At 32.7% G+C, this 20,274-nt stretch overlaps 1 protein-coding gene across 1 annotated transcript in view; it reads right to left on the bottom strand.

The window, feature by feature from the left end:
• LOC138327261 (CD109 antigen-like) overlaps positions 1-20,274 on the bottom strand; it is a 44,133-nt gene that overhangs the window by 7,087 nt on the left and 16,772 nt on the right. The window contains exons 3-23 of the mRNA XM_069273239.1: positions 15,403-15,560; positions 13,973-13,998; positions 13,105-13,261; positions 12,736-12,806; positions 12,208-12,336; positions 11,838-11,877; positions 11,226-11,310; positions 10,581-10,674; positions 9,726-9,941; positions 8,912-9,190; positions 8,382-8,486; positions 7,924-7,986; positions 7,096-7,287; positions 4,948-5,097; positions 4,263-4,364; positions 3,985-4,042; positions 3,227-3,356; positions 2,010-2,127; positions 1,567-1,680; positions 830-931; positions 363-518 (exon numbers count right to left, since the gene is read on the bottom strand). Of these exons, the coding sequence (XP_069129340.1) occupies positions 363-518; positions 830-931; positions 1,567-1,680; positions 2,010-2,127; positions 3,227-3,356; positions 3,985-4,042; positions 4,263-4,364; positions 4,948-5,097; positions 7,096-7,287; positions 7,924-7,986; positions 8,382-8,486; positions 8,912-9,190; positions 9,726-9,941; positions 10,581-10,674; positions 11,226-11,310; positions 11,838-11,877; positions 12,208-12,336; positions 12,736-12,806; positions 13,105-13,261; positions 13,973-13,998; positions 15,403-15,560 (2,545 nt within the window). The remainder of the gene's footprint in view (positions 1-362; positions 519-829; positions 932-1,566; positions 1,681-2,009; positions 2,128-3,226; positions 3,357-3,984; positions 4,043-4,262; positions 4,365-4,947; positions 5,098-7,095; positions 7,288-7,923; positions 7,987-8,381; positions 8,487-8,911; positions 9,191-9,725; positions 9,942-10,580; positions 10,675-11,225; positions 11,311-11,837; positions 11,878-12,207; positions 12,337-12,735; positions 12,807-13,104; positions 13,262-13,972; positions 13,999-15,402; positions 15,561-20,274) is intronic.

Genomic DNA, 20,274 nt, shown 5'->3' with positions numbered 1-20,274 from the left:
TATGAAAGTTAATGTATTCTGATATCATATTGTATGTATATCGCAGTGTCAAAGATATTTAAAGGGCTAGATATAATGTAACGAATTTCTGATTTTGTTTACCAATCATTAAGAACCATTCTCATTTAAAACTTTTCAAAAACAAAAAAATCATTTACCTGAACACGTTTTCTGCAAATGCGCATTTTTGCAGTAATAACATTTTAGCACTTTTGCAGCAGGTAGTTTGCACCTGGTTGCATTATGTGTGTATGTCGTTTGAACACCAATACGACTTTATACTAAATAATTGCAGTATCCAGTGTACACTGATCTTTTGAAAGATCTGTGTAACAAATTATACAATATCTATTATAACTCACCTTCACTTTAATTGGCTTCTTAACCGCGTCGATATCTTTTAATTTCTTGCCCTTCTTCTTCGCTTTTGCAAGAACAGTGAGGTCCATGTCCCCTATCACAAGAGGCTTGATTGGGAAAAACACCGAACCAATTTCATTGGTTTTTACAGTTATTGTCTGTCAAGAAATCAAAGGAATAAAATTTAACTTACAGTGTATCAAATAGTTAATAAAAATAAAAATCAATTTAATATCGCAATAAATTCAACGATTTTAGCTGTTAGACTGCATTATGTACGTAAGGACCCGAAATTCAAAAGATTATATAAGGTAACAAAACTAATGATTATCTTAAATATTTTAAATGTTTCTGAATGTCCTCGTGTTTACATATAAACAATGTGTACCCTTCATCATTATATGATCGCATTACAATTATTCGTAGTTATTCATCTTAAACAACCATATCTTAAGAACGAATAATCTACCTTAGCCCATGCTCCAGGGAATTTTGGATTATTTGGAGTAAAACTGTTCCCATCCGCATCGGCAAAGCAGAATTCCTTTGTTTTTCTCAGAATGATAACTACCTGTGCAAATGGAAGTTAGTCGTATTGTTTACAAGTTGATCGGTAATGAAAAATATATTAACGATTACTGTAAACGTGGACCTTTACGCGAGGAGGAAATTTACGTTAATTACGTGAAGGTTGCTTGATCGCGAAAGTATCTCCCGCGCGTAATATTTTATACATGTACATTGTATGAACTTTGTTTTTAAATGTCTAAAAGTGTATCTATCGCGAAAATAACAACACCACAAAAGGTTTGTCCATGAAAATCGCGAAATGAAGTTCTCGCGAAAATATCCACGTTTACAATAATAGAAAATTCTGATTTTGCATAATACCACGGTAACTACTCTTTTGTGTAGGCATTGTTACACCATTTAATTAGGGGTTTTTTTAAAGAAAAATTGACACATGAAATGACGTCACAATCGATATCTATATCATTAATACTGTAGCAACATCGCGATAATATCGAAATTGAACAGGGTAGTTATAAAACAATTTACAAAATATTACAGACCTATTTATTGTGTCGGGCTATTAATATATGGTTTGAAGAATAATAGTTAAAATATTTATTTACAAAGTCACTATTAAATTGTTAAAATACGAAAATGTCTAGGTATAATTAAATACCGCATACAACCACTCACTTCAATATCCTTTGTGCCATAGTTAAAGAAATCCACCTGCACCACTATTATTTCTCCTCTGATGGCAGTACGAGGTGTGTTGATTTGGATAAACTCATCCAAGAAAACTGTGACCTAAGAAACGGTAAACAAACTTATTGTCTGCCAGAATTATGTCTAAATTTCATTTTTCAATGGTATATATACTACTTACATTTGTTTTGTACTCTTTTATTAAAACTAAAATAGTTCTCAAAAAAATTGTAACCGTCAGTGGTTAAAAAAATAATTCTTGATAATAATAAATTCTTGATTTATCAGTTTAATATTACAAAACATAATATTACCTTGACGACGCCTTGAAATTGCTATTACTTAGATACTGTAAGCTATAGCTGCTCTAAGTTCAATTGTACAGATTATTCAGTGTAAAGACTTTTAAAGTATTATATAATTCTGCCTACCTCTGCTGGTGACGAAGCCACACCTAAGCCTGTCTTTGTATCAGAAGCAAACATTGATGCTACCCACGTTGTAATACTATCGGGTACTCTACGAGTCAGAGTTGCTTTTCCATTAGCTCTGCAATAGGGATATGTACTTCAAAAAACAATGCATCATATTAAGTATGTCAACAGAGTATAATACCATGATAGATAATTTTGCTTATATAAACATTGAAATGAATTAAACGTTTTCTTATTCAATTCTATCATGTATGTGTTAAAATGTTCATAGTGTAAGATCAAAAGCGAATTTTGACAGCTATATCTTCACATTTATTTTTGCATTAAAATTTTACCAAAACTTACAAAAAATACAATAAGTAAATACATCAATGAACCAAAACAAACATTGATTAAACTGTCGAATTCAAGTTATATGATATGAGAAGAAAATGTTTCGCAGTAGGTGATGATTGCCTATGTGGGGAATAAATGCATAAACCATAGCCTGACGTTTCATCAAAAGCTATTCCAGTAATATCTTGCAAGTTGTTTGGAGGAGATTTCAAATAAAACCAAAGCACGCATCCGTCCCACTAAATTTATTATTTAAGCATTTTAGAGACTTTCGTATGAAATGATATAAATTATGCTATTGCGGAAATTTAATTCATCCAAAAAGTAGGACAACAACAGCTTTACGGAATTAAGGGTTAGTCATTGATTCTGAAAATTGCATCATCATATGCATTATTGACATGACTGATATCTGGTGTTCTACTATTAGCTGAAGTACCAAATGTGTATAAATTGTTGATAAGACGTGTATATAAAAAAACAATATTTCACAATACAGATTTACCTTTGATTAAAACAAAAATTTAAAAGTTTAAATAGAATGGAAATTTTATTGGAAGGCAATGCACTGTTTTAACGAACCCTGCTATTTCAGAAGTCCAAATCCACGTTTCCGGGAACCGTTTCCTTATCCTTGCAGTAGTGGAGCCTTGAGGAGCTCCATCCTCCATACGTTCAGTGAACAAAGGAAGTGGTACTTAAGAAGGAAAATGTATTATACAAGAATTATCTAATAAACCGAAAACACCTAAATATACACAAAGCTGAGCAACTTCTGAAGGCGGAATATAATAGAAGGGACGGAGTACCACTGCCGTGATGCAATAACCTACAGTTTAAGCAAACTGATAAAATATCGTTTTGATATCTTAACCAACCCCGCTATGGCATCGGTCCAGATCCATGTATCGGGGAATCTCTTTCTCAACCTTGCACTGGAAATAGTAGACTCTTTGGTAGATGTTCCTCCAGTCGCGAAGGCAACAGCGCCAAAACGGAATAAGGGGACTTTAAAAATGAAAATGATATGTTAATAGTACTATTAGAAAACCAACCCAGCGATAAAATCTGTCCATATCCACGTTTCGGGGAATTTTTTGTCTTAGTCTAGCAGTAGAAGCTACTGTTCTTTCGTCAAACGATTGTCTTGCTGCCGGATACTATTGTCATACCTGTATTAAACTCGTACTGCATGAAATACACAGGTAAAATGTCTTCAGGTAAATTCATGTCAATTTGACCTGAAGATATGTTGCTTATCTAGGTAGGTAAACGCGATTGTTTTACAAATACATGTGTTGATTATAAACATCGTTCAGAATTTAAAGAGAAAATTAAATGTTCTGAAAACGATACTAAAGACTGGATTCAATAGAAACATCTACTACTTAATGTATATCTTTTTTTTAATGGACATTTTGACTAAAAGAAAGATCTAATAAAAAGGTAACCTCTTAACGCACATATTATATAACTAATATATTGCAACCAGACGCTTATTGAAAACATGTCATTCTGTCTATATAATACTCATATGATGAGTTCTTAACAAAGGGGATATTTGTTCTTAATCAACATCTATAATTTTAAAATATGTTTTTCTTCTAACTTTTGAACTTTAAACATTTATATTTACGCTTATCATTGAGGAATTGGTAAATCGTCAAATCAGTGATTAACACGACTCCAGCTTTCTGAAAATGGAAACAAAATATTTTTTAAATCCTAGCCTTCTTGTATTACCATGTTAACTGCGTATACCTTCACTAAACTGTTAATTACTTTTAAATTACTGATAACTAGTATCGGTTCAGATTCACTTAATTAAGACATTGAAATTTACTTTTAATTCAAAAGTTACACATATGGAATTTCACAAAAGATAATACTTGAAAAGAAAAACTTGGAAGTTACCTGAAAAACGGAGAAGGCATCTGTCCCGTCATTTGGAATAGGAAAAAATCGGAAAAATGGAAAAGGGAAAAAAGTTGGTTGAAAATCGTCATAAAGTTGAATATACCAATATTGTAACACATGGGTAAGAAAGCATTACGCTTAGGTTACCATTCCATGCATCGTGACAACACCAAAATGGCCAAACTTGAAATAAAAAAAAACCAGATATATGATTTGATAAAAAATCTCTTCCATATAGGGTAGAATATCCCTATCCTTCATATCCACTTATGAAAGAGTATTTTTCTTTCATACCTCAACGTTTTATTAAAATTTTACAACTATAATATCCCGCCATTTTGAAAAAAAAAACTCGAAGAAATCCACGGCTGAAAGTCAATTTCTTGAAAAATTACGAGATATTTTCAACAAAAATTCCGTTGTTTGCATCTTTTGTAGTAAAACTAGTCAAGTTTGTGAAAAAAAAATGTAAAATTATACCGAGGAAATAGAATTTTTGTTAACGCCGTGACGTCACGAGGCTTTATTGCATGGGTAGTCAGGCAATACAGCCTCAGGCGGCATGAGTATATTGCCCTAGATCAGCCAGTATTACACCCGTAGGTATGAAAGAAAAGGTTATTGTACCCTTGGAGTCACTAAGTAAAAAAACCAAATGATAACCTATATGATGGATACTTACGTCATTTTGTGTGATGTCATTTCCGGTTTTCAGTAGTAGAACTTTCTTGTCTATAGCCAACACGTGCATCTCCGATCCAGGAGCGGCCTTCAGATTCAGCTTTACCTTTGTATTTGGTTTTACCTTCTTTTTGTTAAAGTTTAGAGATGCCTGGGGAAATTATTATTTAAAATGTAAATACATAACATAATATTTGTAGAACATGTTAAAACTCATCGATCAGGATATGGCAGAACGTTAGTATTTATTCCAGAAATAAATAAGATAATAATTTGGTCTATCAAGTATGCACCGATGGCAGTTGAATATACGATGCTCTATCAGAATAACTGTGATTACTAAAGTAATTTATAGATGAGATACATGAATATCCTTCTTAGATAGGTAAAGGGACAACATGTATGTCAGACACAAATCAAGAGATCTGATTAGGAAGCCACACTGACAACTAGCTATTTGTGATCCATGATACACCGAAATTAAATTAAATGTAATTCCAGAGCAATCTAATGTCAGTTTGAATAATAACAAACTAATTGAATAGTGTTTTTTTTTCTAATTTTTAATTTGTTTGGTTTTGTTTTTAGTTTTAATGTCATATTAAACATCCGGGATTTTTGAAGGGTATTGATAAGAGTGGAAATATTTGATGCTTAGCAAGAAATTGCAGTATAGGGATCAACCAACTAAATAAAAAAAAGACCTTCGAAATGGCCCCTGTGTATACAAGATTGAGCCCAGGATAGAATTTTAACCCGGCCGCTGATTGGCTGGCTAATTATGAATTTCAAAAGTAAAAATGTTTTCTGACAGGTAATTATTCCTAGATAACCATGATATGAATTTGGAAATTCATATTGAGATTTAGGTTCAAAATATCAACTTTGATAATGAATAGGTAAAAGCATTAGAATTTCAGGATTTTTTAGTGCAAAATGCGCCTGATTTCAATAAAGCTACCCTGGTTGGAGTTTGAGCAGAAGGACCCAAACTTTTTTTCTATTTAGTGTTATATGAGAACCTAGACTTTAATTATAGAACACAACAGCTAACTAATATTCCTTTGTTTTAATAATACAGTACATAACTTAAACAAAGTTTAACACTGTGGTCTATGTAAAATCATTTAGTTGGTTGCTCTCTAAAAGGTGCTACCAATAAAAATATGGATCTGTATGATTAAGAGAGTCTTAGAACGTGTAAGTAACATTTGATGTCAGTGAGCCGTTAAATATCATATACATGATGTCGGACATGTCTACATTTTTATATATAAGGTTTATTATTAATAATGCAACAGCTGTGCATACAGTATCGAAAGGTTAAAATTGGAAACATATTGTGGCTTATTTTAGGGTTTAGTCGTAGTCATATCATGCCCACGGAATTTCGTTTATATAAAGAAATATACGATGTAAACAAGTCACACATGAGTCTATTGATAAGCGATTAAGCCATCGCTATTTCAAATCGCTGAATTTAATTTATTTTTATTTTTATCTTTTTCATACAACTTTGGTAAACCAAAGTTCGTATTTTCTTTGTATTCAGAAAAAAATAATCGAATGATGACAAATTGAAAAGTTTATTCTGAAAGTTGATTATTTAAATGCTTAAGACAGGCCATTATGAAATAACTGTAAAACAACACAATTAAAAAAAATAATTGTATCCAGTACTAAACTAACTTTATATGTCTTTTTGGAGTGCTACAAGATGGTGCGTTTGTGCCCAAAGAGGTATAAATCATTCATTTTCATATTTTATGGTAGGGAAACTACTTCAGGTAGATCTGATTAGAAAATCCATTGATAGACCGACACTGGGCACTGGGACCACACCAGCTGTAGTCGTGAAGAAAGAGTAGTCGTGATTGTGTGCATATTCTACTGCGTGTCCAGATTTCCAAATGCCTGGAGCTGCGGACGAATACTTCATGTTTTTGTTGTTTTGATTATGTGGAAATAATGTGTTTAATGAGATGCAAACATTGTTTTTCCTAAATCACGACAACTGTTCCTTTACAACTACCGGTATATGTAGTCCCAGTATCATTTCTGGTGGAAAATTGGGGAAAAAAAACGTTGCTAGGCATCAGCTTTTTTCTACCTGTAACTCTTAGTAAAATAAATTTAAAGACCTACTTACTTTATTTTTGAATAGCCCGTCTACGTTGATGGTTATAGAATCGGATACGACCTCGCCGTCATCCCTTACGAAGTAGACAAGCAACGTCGCTCTCGGTGCCATCAACTGGCTTAACTCTACTCTGAAAGTTGTCGATGTCTTGTTACCCGCGTTCACATGGCCGTAATCAACCAAAACGGTTTTAGATAATATCTGAAAAAGACAATGATTGACTGCCGAATCGAAACGATTTTAATCTTATATATAACGGGAGATAGTCACAAGACGACATCTTCAAAAGAATTAATCCCCTAATGGTCTCGTCACTGAACACACATTATACATGGATATCTGTATATCTGTAATATCTGTATTGAAATGATGTTTGTTTGTTCGTCTTGTTTTCTTGAAATTTATTAACATAGTAACGATGCCTGGGGGAAAGATTTGGACGGATAATAAGTAACATGCAGCCTGCCACTCCAATCTACTTAAAACGTGTTTCCTAAAGAAAAAGGGATAGTATATTTTGTAGGTTTGTGAGCATTATTTCGTATTTGGTTTAAGAAACAACCGGAAATGGCCACAGGATCGTTATATAATTCGTGACTCGAAACCTTTTCGTAATATAATGCTCTTTTAAATAAATCATCCCATATTTTTTTTTTGGCAAATACGAAAATATGTAAATCATTACTATTTAGCTTGTAGATAAATCAGTGCAATTCGTTGGTTCAATATAGGAAATACCGAAATAATTGAAATAGGGCTGTACATGAATTAGCAAATCAAAGAAAATAAAACTACCACTAAAAAGGTATACGTTTACAGTATGTTACCATATCTTACCTGATAATCCACAAGTAGCATTTTCTCGGTAGCCTTCAAACCAAATTTGGCCCGTTTACCAGTCTATTAGAAATAAAGGATAGTAATAGTCTGTTTACTAGCTGTTGCTATTTCTAAACTCAAGCGACGGCCATAATTTGTTTCTGTGTTTGAGATATTCATTAATGATCAGAATAATAAGTAAATAACAAACATTTCAAGTTATGCAGACCGTGAAATAAAGCTTATCGAATTCAATTCTAACCCCAGAAATGAAATTAAGCTAGGGGTATTCTTCCGCTCAATATGATGGCATGATTGGTTGATAGTTAAATGGCTTTAAATAGTACAAATGAAACTTTCATCTTTACATCTGGGGTTTCTTTGAAGTACTTTGAAAATGTAGAAAATCCCATACATACAGACATTGTCTTTTAAAGTTATGATAGGTTTCAGAAAGGCAAAATCCTTCTCGTTACCTTGAGATTTGATTCTTTGGATTTTAACCTGACTTGTAGAAAGGTATCACTTGGTGATCTAGCACTTCTCAGGTATAAGAACGCGGATGCTGATCCATAAGTAGCCTAAACAGAATCAATATAATCCTCACATCGACATTCAATAACAACACACGAACGACGGAATAAGTGTACATAGGTATTTCTTATTCATATAAGTATGTTTTATGAACTGACATATATTGAACTTTTGTTTGCTCAATATTTATTAGACCAGGTTACGTTGTTCGGTAAACGACAAATATGTGTCGTTTAATTTTTTCGAGGCTAAATTAAATAAATTGATAATCTAATTTCCATTCAGAAAAACGGAAAAAATGTATTTTCCTAAAAAATGATTTCTACAAACTGCAACGTACATAGGGTACTAATGTATGTTTATAGATACTTGGAATTATGTGTTCCATAGGTACATGCTTCATAGTACAAATCTAAGATCACTTTGGTAAAATGGCGGTATTTTATACATTTTTTAAATCTTTAATACTTACTACGATGTTAATATTTGAACCAGGTGCCGCATCAGACGGAATGGCGACGTCGAACTTGAGGTTTCCATTCTTCGGGACATCTTTTAAGATCGATGGTAAGTCTTTTCTTGTTGTCTGATCAGGAAATGGATCTGGTAATATTCTGATGGCTTCTATTCTGTCCTCTTCTGTCGTCGGGGGGTTAGGTGGGGGTTTCACTTGTACATAGTAACTAACTGTGATGTTGATTTTCTCTGTAGCGTTAGGTAGTGGACTATCATCTTGCTGGGTAAGGCGTAACTTTAGAAAGAAAGAAGAAAATTTTGTTGATACTATATTTGCTAAATGTAAAACCCTTAAATCAACAACATTTATCAGCCGAATGATGTTTGTAAGTGTGTAAACAAATTTGAATTGGATTTCGTTTTTATGGAATAAATAAATCTTCTGTATTATATGTATTCTATGAGGTGCTTGCATAGAACAATTTCATACGCAATTTCAAAGTTAAATGTTTCCCTCCAACTATTGTAAAGAAAGGTTTCTTGTATTGTTTTGTACTGACCAAGTATAGCACACGTATATACACGAATAAGAAAATGAACTAAATTAATGTATATATAAATACATAATTATCAATTTCAACGGAAAATTATAACAGGTACATTATTGTTTTTAAAATGTAGTAGTTTTTTTTTTTGTGAGTAGCGGTATTTTATTTTTATTTTTTCATGTTCACATACGTAATGTGTTTTTCTTCTTGTTTTTCACTGATTTGTGGTATTACCACTTTTAAAAAACAATCGAGGTATCGACATATACCTAATATACTCACAACACCTTTATAATCAAGACCAGGTTTGTAAACTTTTGGGAGAAATTCTGGAAAAGTTAGTTTTTCCGGAAAATCATATAATCTTATGTCGCTGGTATCGTTGACTCTGTCACCGGTTAGGCCTTCAATCACGATCGCCGTGACTCGAACTTGAAATGAACTCAGGAAGTTTGTCACGTGATCCATGGACACAGAAAAATCTCTCTCTCCATCAAACTATGAGAAAGTAAAATCAATTCCACTTAAAACATTTTAATAGTATCGTGAAAATAATAATAATAACTCAGCAATGAAATATTGTAAGAAAAATTTCACTCCAAAACCGTTTTAGACAGTATACGTAGTTAAAGATCCACCGCCGCCGTGAGAGCATAAATGATACCATCATTTGAACAATAACTAGTTTTAATCGTGTGTATATGTATATGTCTTATTAACACAAAAAGTATTTTAGAATATTTTGTTTAGCTTTCGGTGTATGCGCAATCAGTACTGCATTCTATATAGGACATTGTGCCACAGAATGTTTTCGTGATGCAATTAATTATTTTTGATATTTTTATCTCAAAGTAAAGTTAGAAGCTCAAACTTTACAATGGTGGTAATGGTGTAAAGTAAGTAACTTTTGTAACTGAAGAAAAATACTTAATCGTCTGCTCCGGTTTTTTATAGAGAAAAAATATCATTTGTCAGTAGTGGAGCATCTTTAACAATTACAATAAATATGCTTTCTATTTTATACTCAGATATTTCGCTAGTACCAGATAAAACCAAATCACTATATTCTTGCATTCATCACATCAGCATGATGTTGCCAATATGAAATTATCACAGATAAAAAGGAAAACTACTCACGTCTTTGAAGTGGAGTTCGATTTTATGATCGCTCTGGAATACTCTTTCTATTAATACAATCAGTTCCCCTTTAACTGGTTTTTCGAATGTATATCTTGAATATAAATGATGCATTTATCAATATAGACATTAAAATCTTTAACAATTTACAGAACAAACATGACGAACGATCTGTGAATGTTATGGACTGAATATAGCATTGATTATTGATTAATAAATCCAACAAAAAAAACATAAGATCAAGCAGCATGAAAAACAAAATGTTTATTTTAACTTTTTGTTTCTTTAATGATTTCATTTTTGTTTTTGGAAATCTTAAATATCTTCGCAATAGCGCAATCTTCCTCTTAATGCCTACCGTTCGGAAGATCAAACGCAGTAGTGTTGTGAAAAATCTTGCGTCGAATTGCTTAAAGTTTGCAGAAAAAATATGCAAGTGCTTTTTTTAAAATGTGATAAATTAGCCTTATAACCTAACCTTTTTACCAGTAATTCCATTGGTTCAAGTAATTTTATTGATATGTATTATTAGAAACTATTACGCTGGCGTATTAGGTTATAAAATGCTAAGTTCTTACGTTATGGCATGATAACATAATATTTTATGCCAATTAAAATCCTTTAAAAGTTTTATGTTTGACTTACGTTGCTGAAACTTTTCCAGTAAAATGATCATCAGATTTGACACCAAAAGAGGGTAATTGTAAGTTTACTTCATATCGCGGCAACACTGCAAGTAAACAATGTTATTCTGCTAAATGGTCATTTTCTGTAAAACTTTATATTTTTGCCTTTAGATATATTCTATTACTTATGTTCCAAACTGTTCACGGTGTGTTAATGTTTTTTTTACAGTTACAATAAAACTTGCACGTGTCAATATGGTTGTATGCAAATATCTTCTCGGAAAAAAACCGATATACGAGGATATTCCGACCGTGAGTAATTTCACTCTTTTACAATAGTCCATTCTCTTCATAAGTAGCATACTTTCTGTAACTGTATATATATATGTGTGTTTTAGTTACTCATCGATATTGGTATATTTTTTTTTAATTCTTTTTTTATTTTTTTTTTTTTTTTTTTTTTTTTGTTTGTTGCTTTTTCGTTGTTTTATTATTATTATTATTATTAAGCATGCACATTGGTATCTTGCGTTTGAAAAGTGCAATGAACTACCAGCTACATTGTCAAAATTATGGGATGCCGATATGATATGATAAATGATAACATTATGATTTTATTTTGTTTACTTACCGAACTCTCTTACTTCAAATATCTTATCTTCCTTTGTATTCTGTTTTAGATGAAATATTAATTATACTTAATGATTTCATATTAGAAATTCGTTACATCATATAAATAATATTCAACAATAGTGTAAAATGCAAATGGTTCAAAGCAATATAGAACTGAACTGAGGATAATTTTGTATTTAAGACACCTTTGACATCACAGGGACTTGATACTGAATTATTAAAATTAAAAAAATCAACAAGTGGCTACAAAACCAAAGTAGTAGTCGAAATGAACTTTTTTTTAATTTTGAAAATTTCTTAGCTATGTTATTGTCATAATTTCCTTAGTATTGATGAATATATGATAACATACTATTTCATAGTCTTACCAGCTGTTGTACAGACACCCTCCAGTCCCCGGTGTTGGTAACCTCATTCAGTTGTAATTCACCTTTAAACACTCTGGATGTAGGATCGATGTAGCCAAGCCATTGTTTGATTCTATTATTTTGTGAGTCCTGTATATAACCATAACAAATAAATCAAATTGCATTCTACTGATAAACACGTTATTGAAAATTAACTCAGTGGTTAAATTTGTTTTGTCTCTTTTGGAGAATTAATTTCAGTGATCATATATTTTTTTTAAATAAACCTGGAGTTATCGGTAAAAAAACCAACGAACTACGGTAGAACTGGAGGTAGAATGAAAAACAAATTCTTAATTTCAATATACAAATTTACTAATTATTTAAAAGAATGCATATGGTAGATTTATATAATAAAGCAAGAAAAGACAGTCAAAACTATTCAATATCCATCATGTTTTATTTACACCGAGACGAAATTGTAATATATTCCTGCTTCTTTTTATTAACGTTTTCATACACATTGCAGAAAAACAATAACACACTTACAAATATGATAACGTCAATAGGTTCGTGGACGACTTGAAGACTGGAATATATCCCAATGACTTTTATACGAACTGAAATACATCATAAAATATCACCTTATTACCGTTGTTATTATTGAATAATATTATTTCTAAATCCAATTTTAAAAAAGTCACAAGCATGCGAATATTGGTTCCATAATACTTATTTCCTGCCATTTTAACAAAATTAATCACAAAACGTAATTCTGTAAAGATAAAATCTACCATAATGTGTTTATGTGTAAATATCTTTCATTACTTCTATGTAGAACAAATCTCTATACAATGCTTACTTATACAAGTTTGCATATAACTTTCTATTGTCATATAGTGTATCCGGTGATGTTACCTAATTCACCAGGGCGGTACACTGCTTTATCCGTTTGTATAAATATGGATGAAGCTTTAGCCGAGTATTGCAAGTCCTTATTTTCACTAAACACGACTCCACCTCCGGCAGCCTCCGCTTGCAGAATGTAGCTACCTGAAGGAAGATCCGCGGGTATCTAAAAACAAAATCAAATACAAAAATTACTGCTGCAAATAAAACGTATTTTAAAACAAGCATATTAATGATTTATTAGACTACAAAGAATAAGCATGTCTGAATATGTATATGTATGAATAGTGCACTTTTTGTTGAAATATTCAGCCTTTTCCCTAATTGTAGTGTAGCAAAAAATAACCGAAGAATCGATATAAGTTTTCCGTGATGTAGAGCTACCATTGTGTTCAATTCATTCGTAAAAACATTAATGTTATCAACAACTTCATGTAAATAGAAGGTTTGATTACGAAGTACATGCAGATTATGTTAATTTGCTATTATTCAGGCAATACTATACCTTCAAAAACTGAAGACAGACTATGCTTTGCAGTATGAATTAAAAACACATTTAAGTAAATAATTTATATATATATATTGCACTTAAGTAATGGGTCCTACCTAAGTGTGGAAATTTTCTCATTTTGTTGCAGCAAACGCAATTTTCGAGAATCTTATAAAACATGAGTGTTGAACGAATTACTGTTTTGCACTTGTATATTGATGATGTTACTCACACAGATAACTTTGAAAACAAAATACAGAGTATTTATCTTTGTCACAAATCGCTATTCATGTTATATTATATCAATGGTAAACATTTTTATTTCTCTGATTTCATATTTAAACCTACTCACCAATTTGTACACGATGTAAATAAACCATCACTTACCTGCAACTCTAACACTTTCGGTATTCCTGAAAATTAAACAAATTAGTATTTGTTTTCTTTGTTGTTAAATTACGACCCAGAAAAAGAAATACACCAGCGATATTGTCATTTGGTTACTCTTGCCTCTTATCAATCGATGTCCTTAGGTCTTTGACGATTAAATGTCAGAAAAACTGCCACCTTCTATCCTAGGTTTTCGCAATACTCGAATTTTATTATTCCTAATGAAATTCATCCGTTCACATATCATCATGTCACGATTTTTCTTCTTTCCCATTTTGACTTTTAAATCATTATGATTTCGAAATGTTGCAGATTTGATATTTCTGTCTTCTTTTTTTTATTAATTTTTTTTATGTTTTACATTGCTTGTTCTAGCATCAGAATTTATTTGATCGGTCTGGGCTGTGGTGGCGGTTTGGTTAAGATACAAATGTATCTCGGCATATTAACACTCTTGAATCGCGAATTCGAATCCTATGTGGGGCAGTTGCCAAGTACTGCTGGGCGGTTGTTTTTCTCCGGGTGTTCCGGCTTTCCTCCGCCAACAAACCCGGCACGTCCATATATCCTCCTGACTGTTAGTAGGACTTTTAACAAATAGAACTCACCTGATATATGTAACAGAGCACATGATTTTACGATAAACATAATCACTGCCTCTGCCAGGATTCGAACTCGGGACCTCTGGGTAACTGGTCTTACGCTCAACCGATCGAGCTAAAGAGAAGTTCTCACTAGCCGAACGGTATATTGCAGCTAGTATTCACCAGGGTTACACATATAAAATACATAATGTCTACATTTCTTTCTTTTTTCGTTTACGAATTTATCGCGACTCCGTGATTTTCTTTGTCAAGCGTTATAATACAATACAGATTAATTGATGACTGATTCATTGTGGCGTAACGTCCTTGTTTCGGCTTAACTGAGCCTGTGATAACCGTGACACAGCTGGCATTAGTCTCTTCTAGTCTAAATGCGTTCATTTGCCTTCCAATAGTCCTTATATATATAACCGACGGTCAAGTTCTACTTATTCTTTCCCGTTTTGGCCATTGAAAATATTGAAAAGCCCGGGTAAATGTATCACAGTTCTAAAATTAAATTATTTGAAAGCGAGGTTATGTTGAAATGTCAACACGAACATAACAAGCCGGGAGGATGCTTTAAGATTCCTATGATATAAATTCATTTTTTCACATGCAGAGCGATTTTAAATGGAAGTTTCATTTTTCTGTTTCATATGAAATTATACTGGATATATATATTAACCCCATTTTACCGACTTTAGACTTCATTGCCCGACTATTCACTTTAATTAAATTTTGATTAAAAATACGTCATTTTATAAGTTTGAACATACAAGAACAAGTTTTAACTACAAAGATGATACGTACATACATGTAATTGGTAAATTAGAGACTTACCAGTGTTTATGCTCTCGGAGACTTCAGCAATCTCTTCGTTTTCGGAATCTAATACACGCACATCTACCTGTACTGGCCCAGTAGCATTCAGTATCCGAACAAAGACGGACAATGGTTGGCCAGGTCGGATGGTTTTTGGAGCCAGCAAGAAATAAGAACTGGAAATAGCATTCATATAGTAAAAATGGATGAAAAGGATTCATTGCTCAAGTAAAGTGACAGACATTTATTTTCTATGTCGGTTTGAATGATATTTAGGAAGAACATGTGAAATTGTTTATATAGACTTCAACAAGTATACCGAATACCGGACCGATTGTGAGATCTGAGTCGTCAAATGTAACTTTAATACAAGTATTAGCTTCCCAAAAAGCTAAGAAGGTTACCTTACAGCAATATTTATTAGGAAGCAATTATAGAAAAGCTTGACGCATTGTTCTGTTCACAGTTACCTGCCATAGTTTTTATGACAATTCATTTTTGAAGAATGTTAATTCAAATGCTTTCGTATTCAATATAGGCCATTAGGCTACCTTTCCGAAACAAAACCAAAAAAAAGTTTCTTTTAAACAATTATAACATAATATGTCCAAAGATGAGGTTACAACACCAAACAAGTTGAAGTTTTGCCGCCTGGCGCAGAAATATTCAATTAACGCATTGTAATTATGACGACGTCGGGAACCATAATACGACCTGTGTTATGAAAATGAACGTTTTGTTAATTTCAATAAAGTTGTTCAGAAGGTGCAATGGGCCTTTTCCTAATGCTAAAGCAACAAGTTTTCCGTCTAATATACACTGTACTGATATACGTGTTCATGTACTTGAACAAGTTGGTGTAATACATATACGCATAGAAACAAGCATATAATTTAGATTAAAACTGTACTTTACTTAAGCACATAACATGTTACAGTTGCACTAATTGAAATACCCCTAAGTAAAGCCTAACTTTGTTTCTACAAGTACATGTAGGTCATGATCATCTATATATAGCTAGCCAACAGTACTAGGTAGGCTATATATACTTTTGAAATCGCGTCGTCTCGAAGTATACCAAGAAAAAAGTACGTGTCCATGTAGAGTTGAATATATAAAAAATAAAAGTCAACGACTTTCCTCTTGTACATTCACCATTTCATGATGGCTCTTCAGGAGTAGAAATGTTTATTTTTTAACATTAATTTGTTCTTTGAAAAATAAACATTTCTACTCCTGAAGAGCCATCATGAAATGGTGAATGTACAAGAGGAAAGTCGTTGACTTTTATTTTTTTTATATATATATATATATATATATAGATGTTCCACGCGCTTCCGACAATGTAAAGAAACTCGGCAAATCACCGAAACTTTTGAAATCGCGTCGTCTCGAAGTAATTTCCGTCAATTTCTCCGAGGGGATCCGATTGAGTACTTATATTCTATTCAGTACGTGTAGCGCCGTCTTGTGTGATTTCTGAGAATAATGTCCGACAACCAGAAAAAAACATATCCGACTTCTCTGGGTTTATCAAATGATAATTTGTTTGCAATAATTTCCCCACATGTACCCCTTACACACATGAAATCTTCAACAACAAGTAACCAATCAACACATGTAAATCGTTTTGGCCAGCCAATCAAAGTGAACAGACTATTTATAACCATGTGAAATCCCAACAACATGACAGGCAAAGAGACCGATTATAAAAGCTACAGTTGTATGGTAGCAACAATACTGAAATTGCGCGTGCCCTGAAACGATAGCGTGACGGCACGTAAAACTCTTCACTTCACCGGCCTTACCTGAGCGACACCGATAGCTTGCATTGAGGTCTGATCAACCGACCGTGATATACATGTATATACACGTACCTGTATCCGTAGTTGTCGCATGCCAAGTCTTGGGGCATGTGTACAGGTGTGAAAGCTATAGGTATATGTACACGGTAATTATACCAGAGATGGTGGTGTAGTTATTTAATCATGTCTATTGTTTAGATATTTAACGAAGGTCTGCCACATGCACCGGCGGTTAAATTTGTTTACAGTAGAGGAAAACAAGCAGAGCTAGCTAGTAATAAAGAGAAAGTTTCGTATTCACACAGGTTATTTATCCACATTTGTAATTGTCGGATAACGTAAATTATCTGTAGTCATGTATTGTGTGAGAAATGGGGCTGTTGGCCATTTTGGCTTACCTGCACAGATAGTTAATTAAGTGATTACACTTTTTGGGTAACAACTAGTTGAAGAAGCATGCTGTTGATGATTACATTGTACATGTAATCAATTAAAGAGTGGTACAGTATATATAAACTTGTGAAAGTTATTACATTTGTATTCGAGATCTGAGATTAACTGGAACTGTAAGTCTATGGTTGACTTATACCCCCACTTCCCCTCTTAAAGACTATGGCAACCAGATGACATAGGAAAATAGGACCAAATATGTCCACCAATGATCTATGCCCAAATTTTGAAAGGGTCATTTTGAGGTTTTCATTTTTATCTGTTCACCATAAAAAAAAATAAAGAGTGGTATAGTTCTTATTCTATAATTAAGTACAAGTTGCTGTCTCAATCCATTTAGGTTCCCCTACATATGTGTATGATAGTACTGATGCGCAAAATAAATTATTTTCTTAAATGTACATATGTATGGTTCAATTATTTTTTGTGTTAATTAGGCATAATATACACGATTAAACACCAATTATTGTTTTAAAATGAGCCCTAATTAACATCATTTATGCTCGGTCGGCGCGGTGGAGCAAAATATCTTTAAAGAGTGGTACAGTAATATAAAAAAACTTGTGAAAGTTATTACATTTGTATTCGAGATCTGAGATTAACTGGAACTGTAAGTCTATGGTTGACTTATACCCCCACTTCCCCTCTTAAAGACTATGGCAAACAGATGACATAGGAAAATAGGACCAAATATGTTCACCAATGATCTATTGCCCAAATTTTGAAAAGGGTCATTTTGAGGTTTTCATTTTTATCTGTTCACATGGAAACCATTTTTAGAAAATAAACGATAATCTTGTATGCATGTTGGTACCATGTACAAATGCGATCCCCAAACAATGACTGTTTGTTTCAATTATACCAGTTGGTCGCCTGCTTCAATTTTTTACGAAGTAGGTTCCATAACATGATTTGCAAGCCAAGTGGGTAAAAACTAAATTGCCAATGTTGACATTTCTCAATCGGTAACTATTTGTGTTCATCGGTAGAACATAAAAAACACAATGCAATATAGTGAAGAGGCAACATAGCTTCTCCATGTTTCTATCATCCAATTGACCCAAATTCTGAACACAATACGTTTAATTTGAAAAAGCCATTACCTTTATCCAGATGATTTTTGATTTAATTCCTCATGAGGATATCGGAAATCTAAACATTTCTTTTATACTGCAAGTCCATCCTTGTTACTCAAGGGATTCCTCTATTACTGACTGGATATTTTAGTACTTGGACTATCTAATAGTAACAAAACATTGTATAAGGGCAAAGTTCAGATTGAAAATTAATCTGACAAATAACAATTCTGCAAATAATTCACTCATAAGAATACAGAGAAAAAAGCGCAACGCCCAATTACGTCAAAGACATCATGTCACATCACCCACAAACTGTTACACCACGTTACACAATTCATTTTGATTGTATTTATCAAGCGCTTCCTTAATGACCTGTTCTGTTGCCTTCAGTTCCTAAACATGATGCACCTTGGTCCGAGGGGTGGACTGTAATGTCGACCAGTTAATAAGTTAACCACCTCGGTGTATCGACGATCTGATGTGAGGCAGGCGTGGCACACACTACACCAAAATACATTAATTAACAAAAAGACATAATAATGTAATTGATTAATATTTGTTTCCACCATTTTAATCAAATCAACTTTCCTCTCTACTTAATTCACTACAATCATTTTACATAAGCAACGACAAAGGGCACTGATGATGTTGTAACAATATTCGGTTTCTATTACTGATCTTTAATTAGGGGTCAATAAATAGATTTTACACGTCTTCACTTCGGCCGGAAATATACAGCAACTGCTGTTCAGGAGCATTGGTGGAACTTTTGTCCTCTAATTCTAGAGTCATTAACATTAATTTACAGCGTACTCCAATTGACCCAAAGTCTTTCCATTTGATAGCATAATATACAACTTTCTACAGTGATTTCTAAAAGCTATTAACACAATAAGCTACTTTACACTATCATCAAAATAACTTCCATAACTTCCATTTGCTTTCAGGGAACACTATCTATGTAAGGGCCGGCATCCTTGATGGAAAGGAGAAGTTCGGTGTACATTGATTATTTCTGTCTGTAGGGACAAGATTGGCTTGTTCTCTGTTTAAAAAGGTATTAAAATCTAATGCTCCACTTTCCAATGTTTTCAAATTTTTAATAGTAACACTAGTACATTGATACACTTTGTTAACCCTTTGAATTGAATAACGGCCTCGGTAATTACTGGTTGACTTAAAGCCTTCTAGTAATTTGTTAACTTCTTGGGCCTAATCGTTAGCCAGTAAATTCTGTTAGGACATATTATTATAGTGCTAATTTAAGATGTGATCTTTATGCTGTTCTTTATTGTGTAAAATGTCATGAATTATACATACAAAGGAATAAGGTTTATCCACCATAATATAAATACTATTCACTAGTTTACAGGTACATAATAATGGCGGATGCTAGCACATCTTATTGCAAAATGAACCACAAAAAACTCACCTAGGTCTAGAAGTGTTTATAGTGTGAAAGAAAATATATGATAATTTATACTACTTGTCCATTATTTGTGCTACATGTTACATCTTGATCATTGTAACGAATTAAATTTTTTACCTAATTTAGC

The sequence above is a fragment of the Argopecten irradians genome, chromosome 7, assembly GCF_041381155.1.
Source record: "Argopecten irradians isolate NY chromosome 7, Ai_NY, whole genome shotgun sequence".
NCBI classification, from domain to species: Eukaryota; Metazoa; Mollusca; class Bivalvia; order Pectinida; family Pectinidae; genus Argopecten; species Argopecten irradians.
This window is presented reverse-complemented; position numbering and strand designations above follow the sequence as displayed.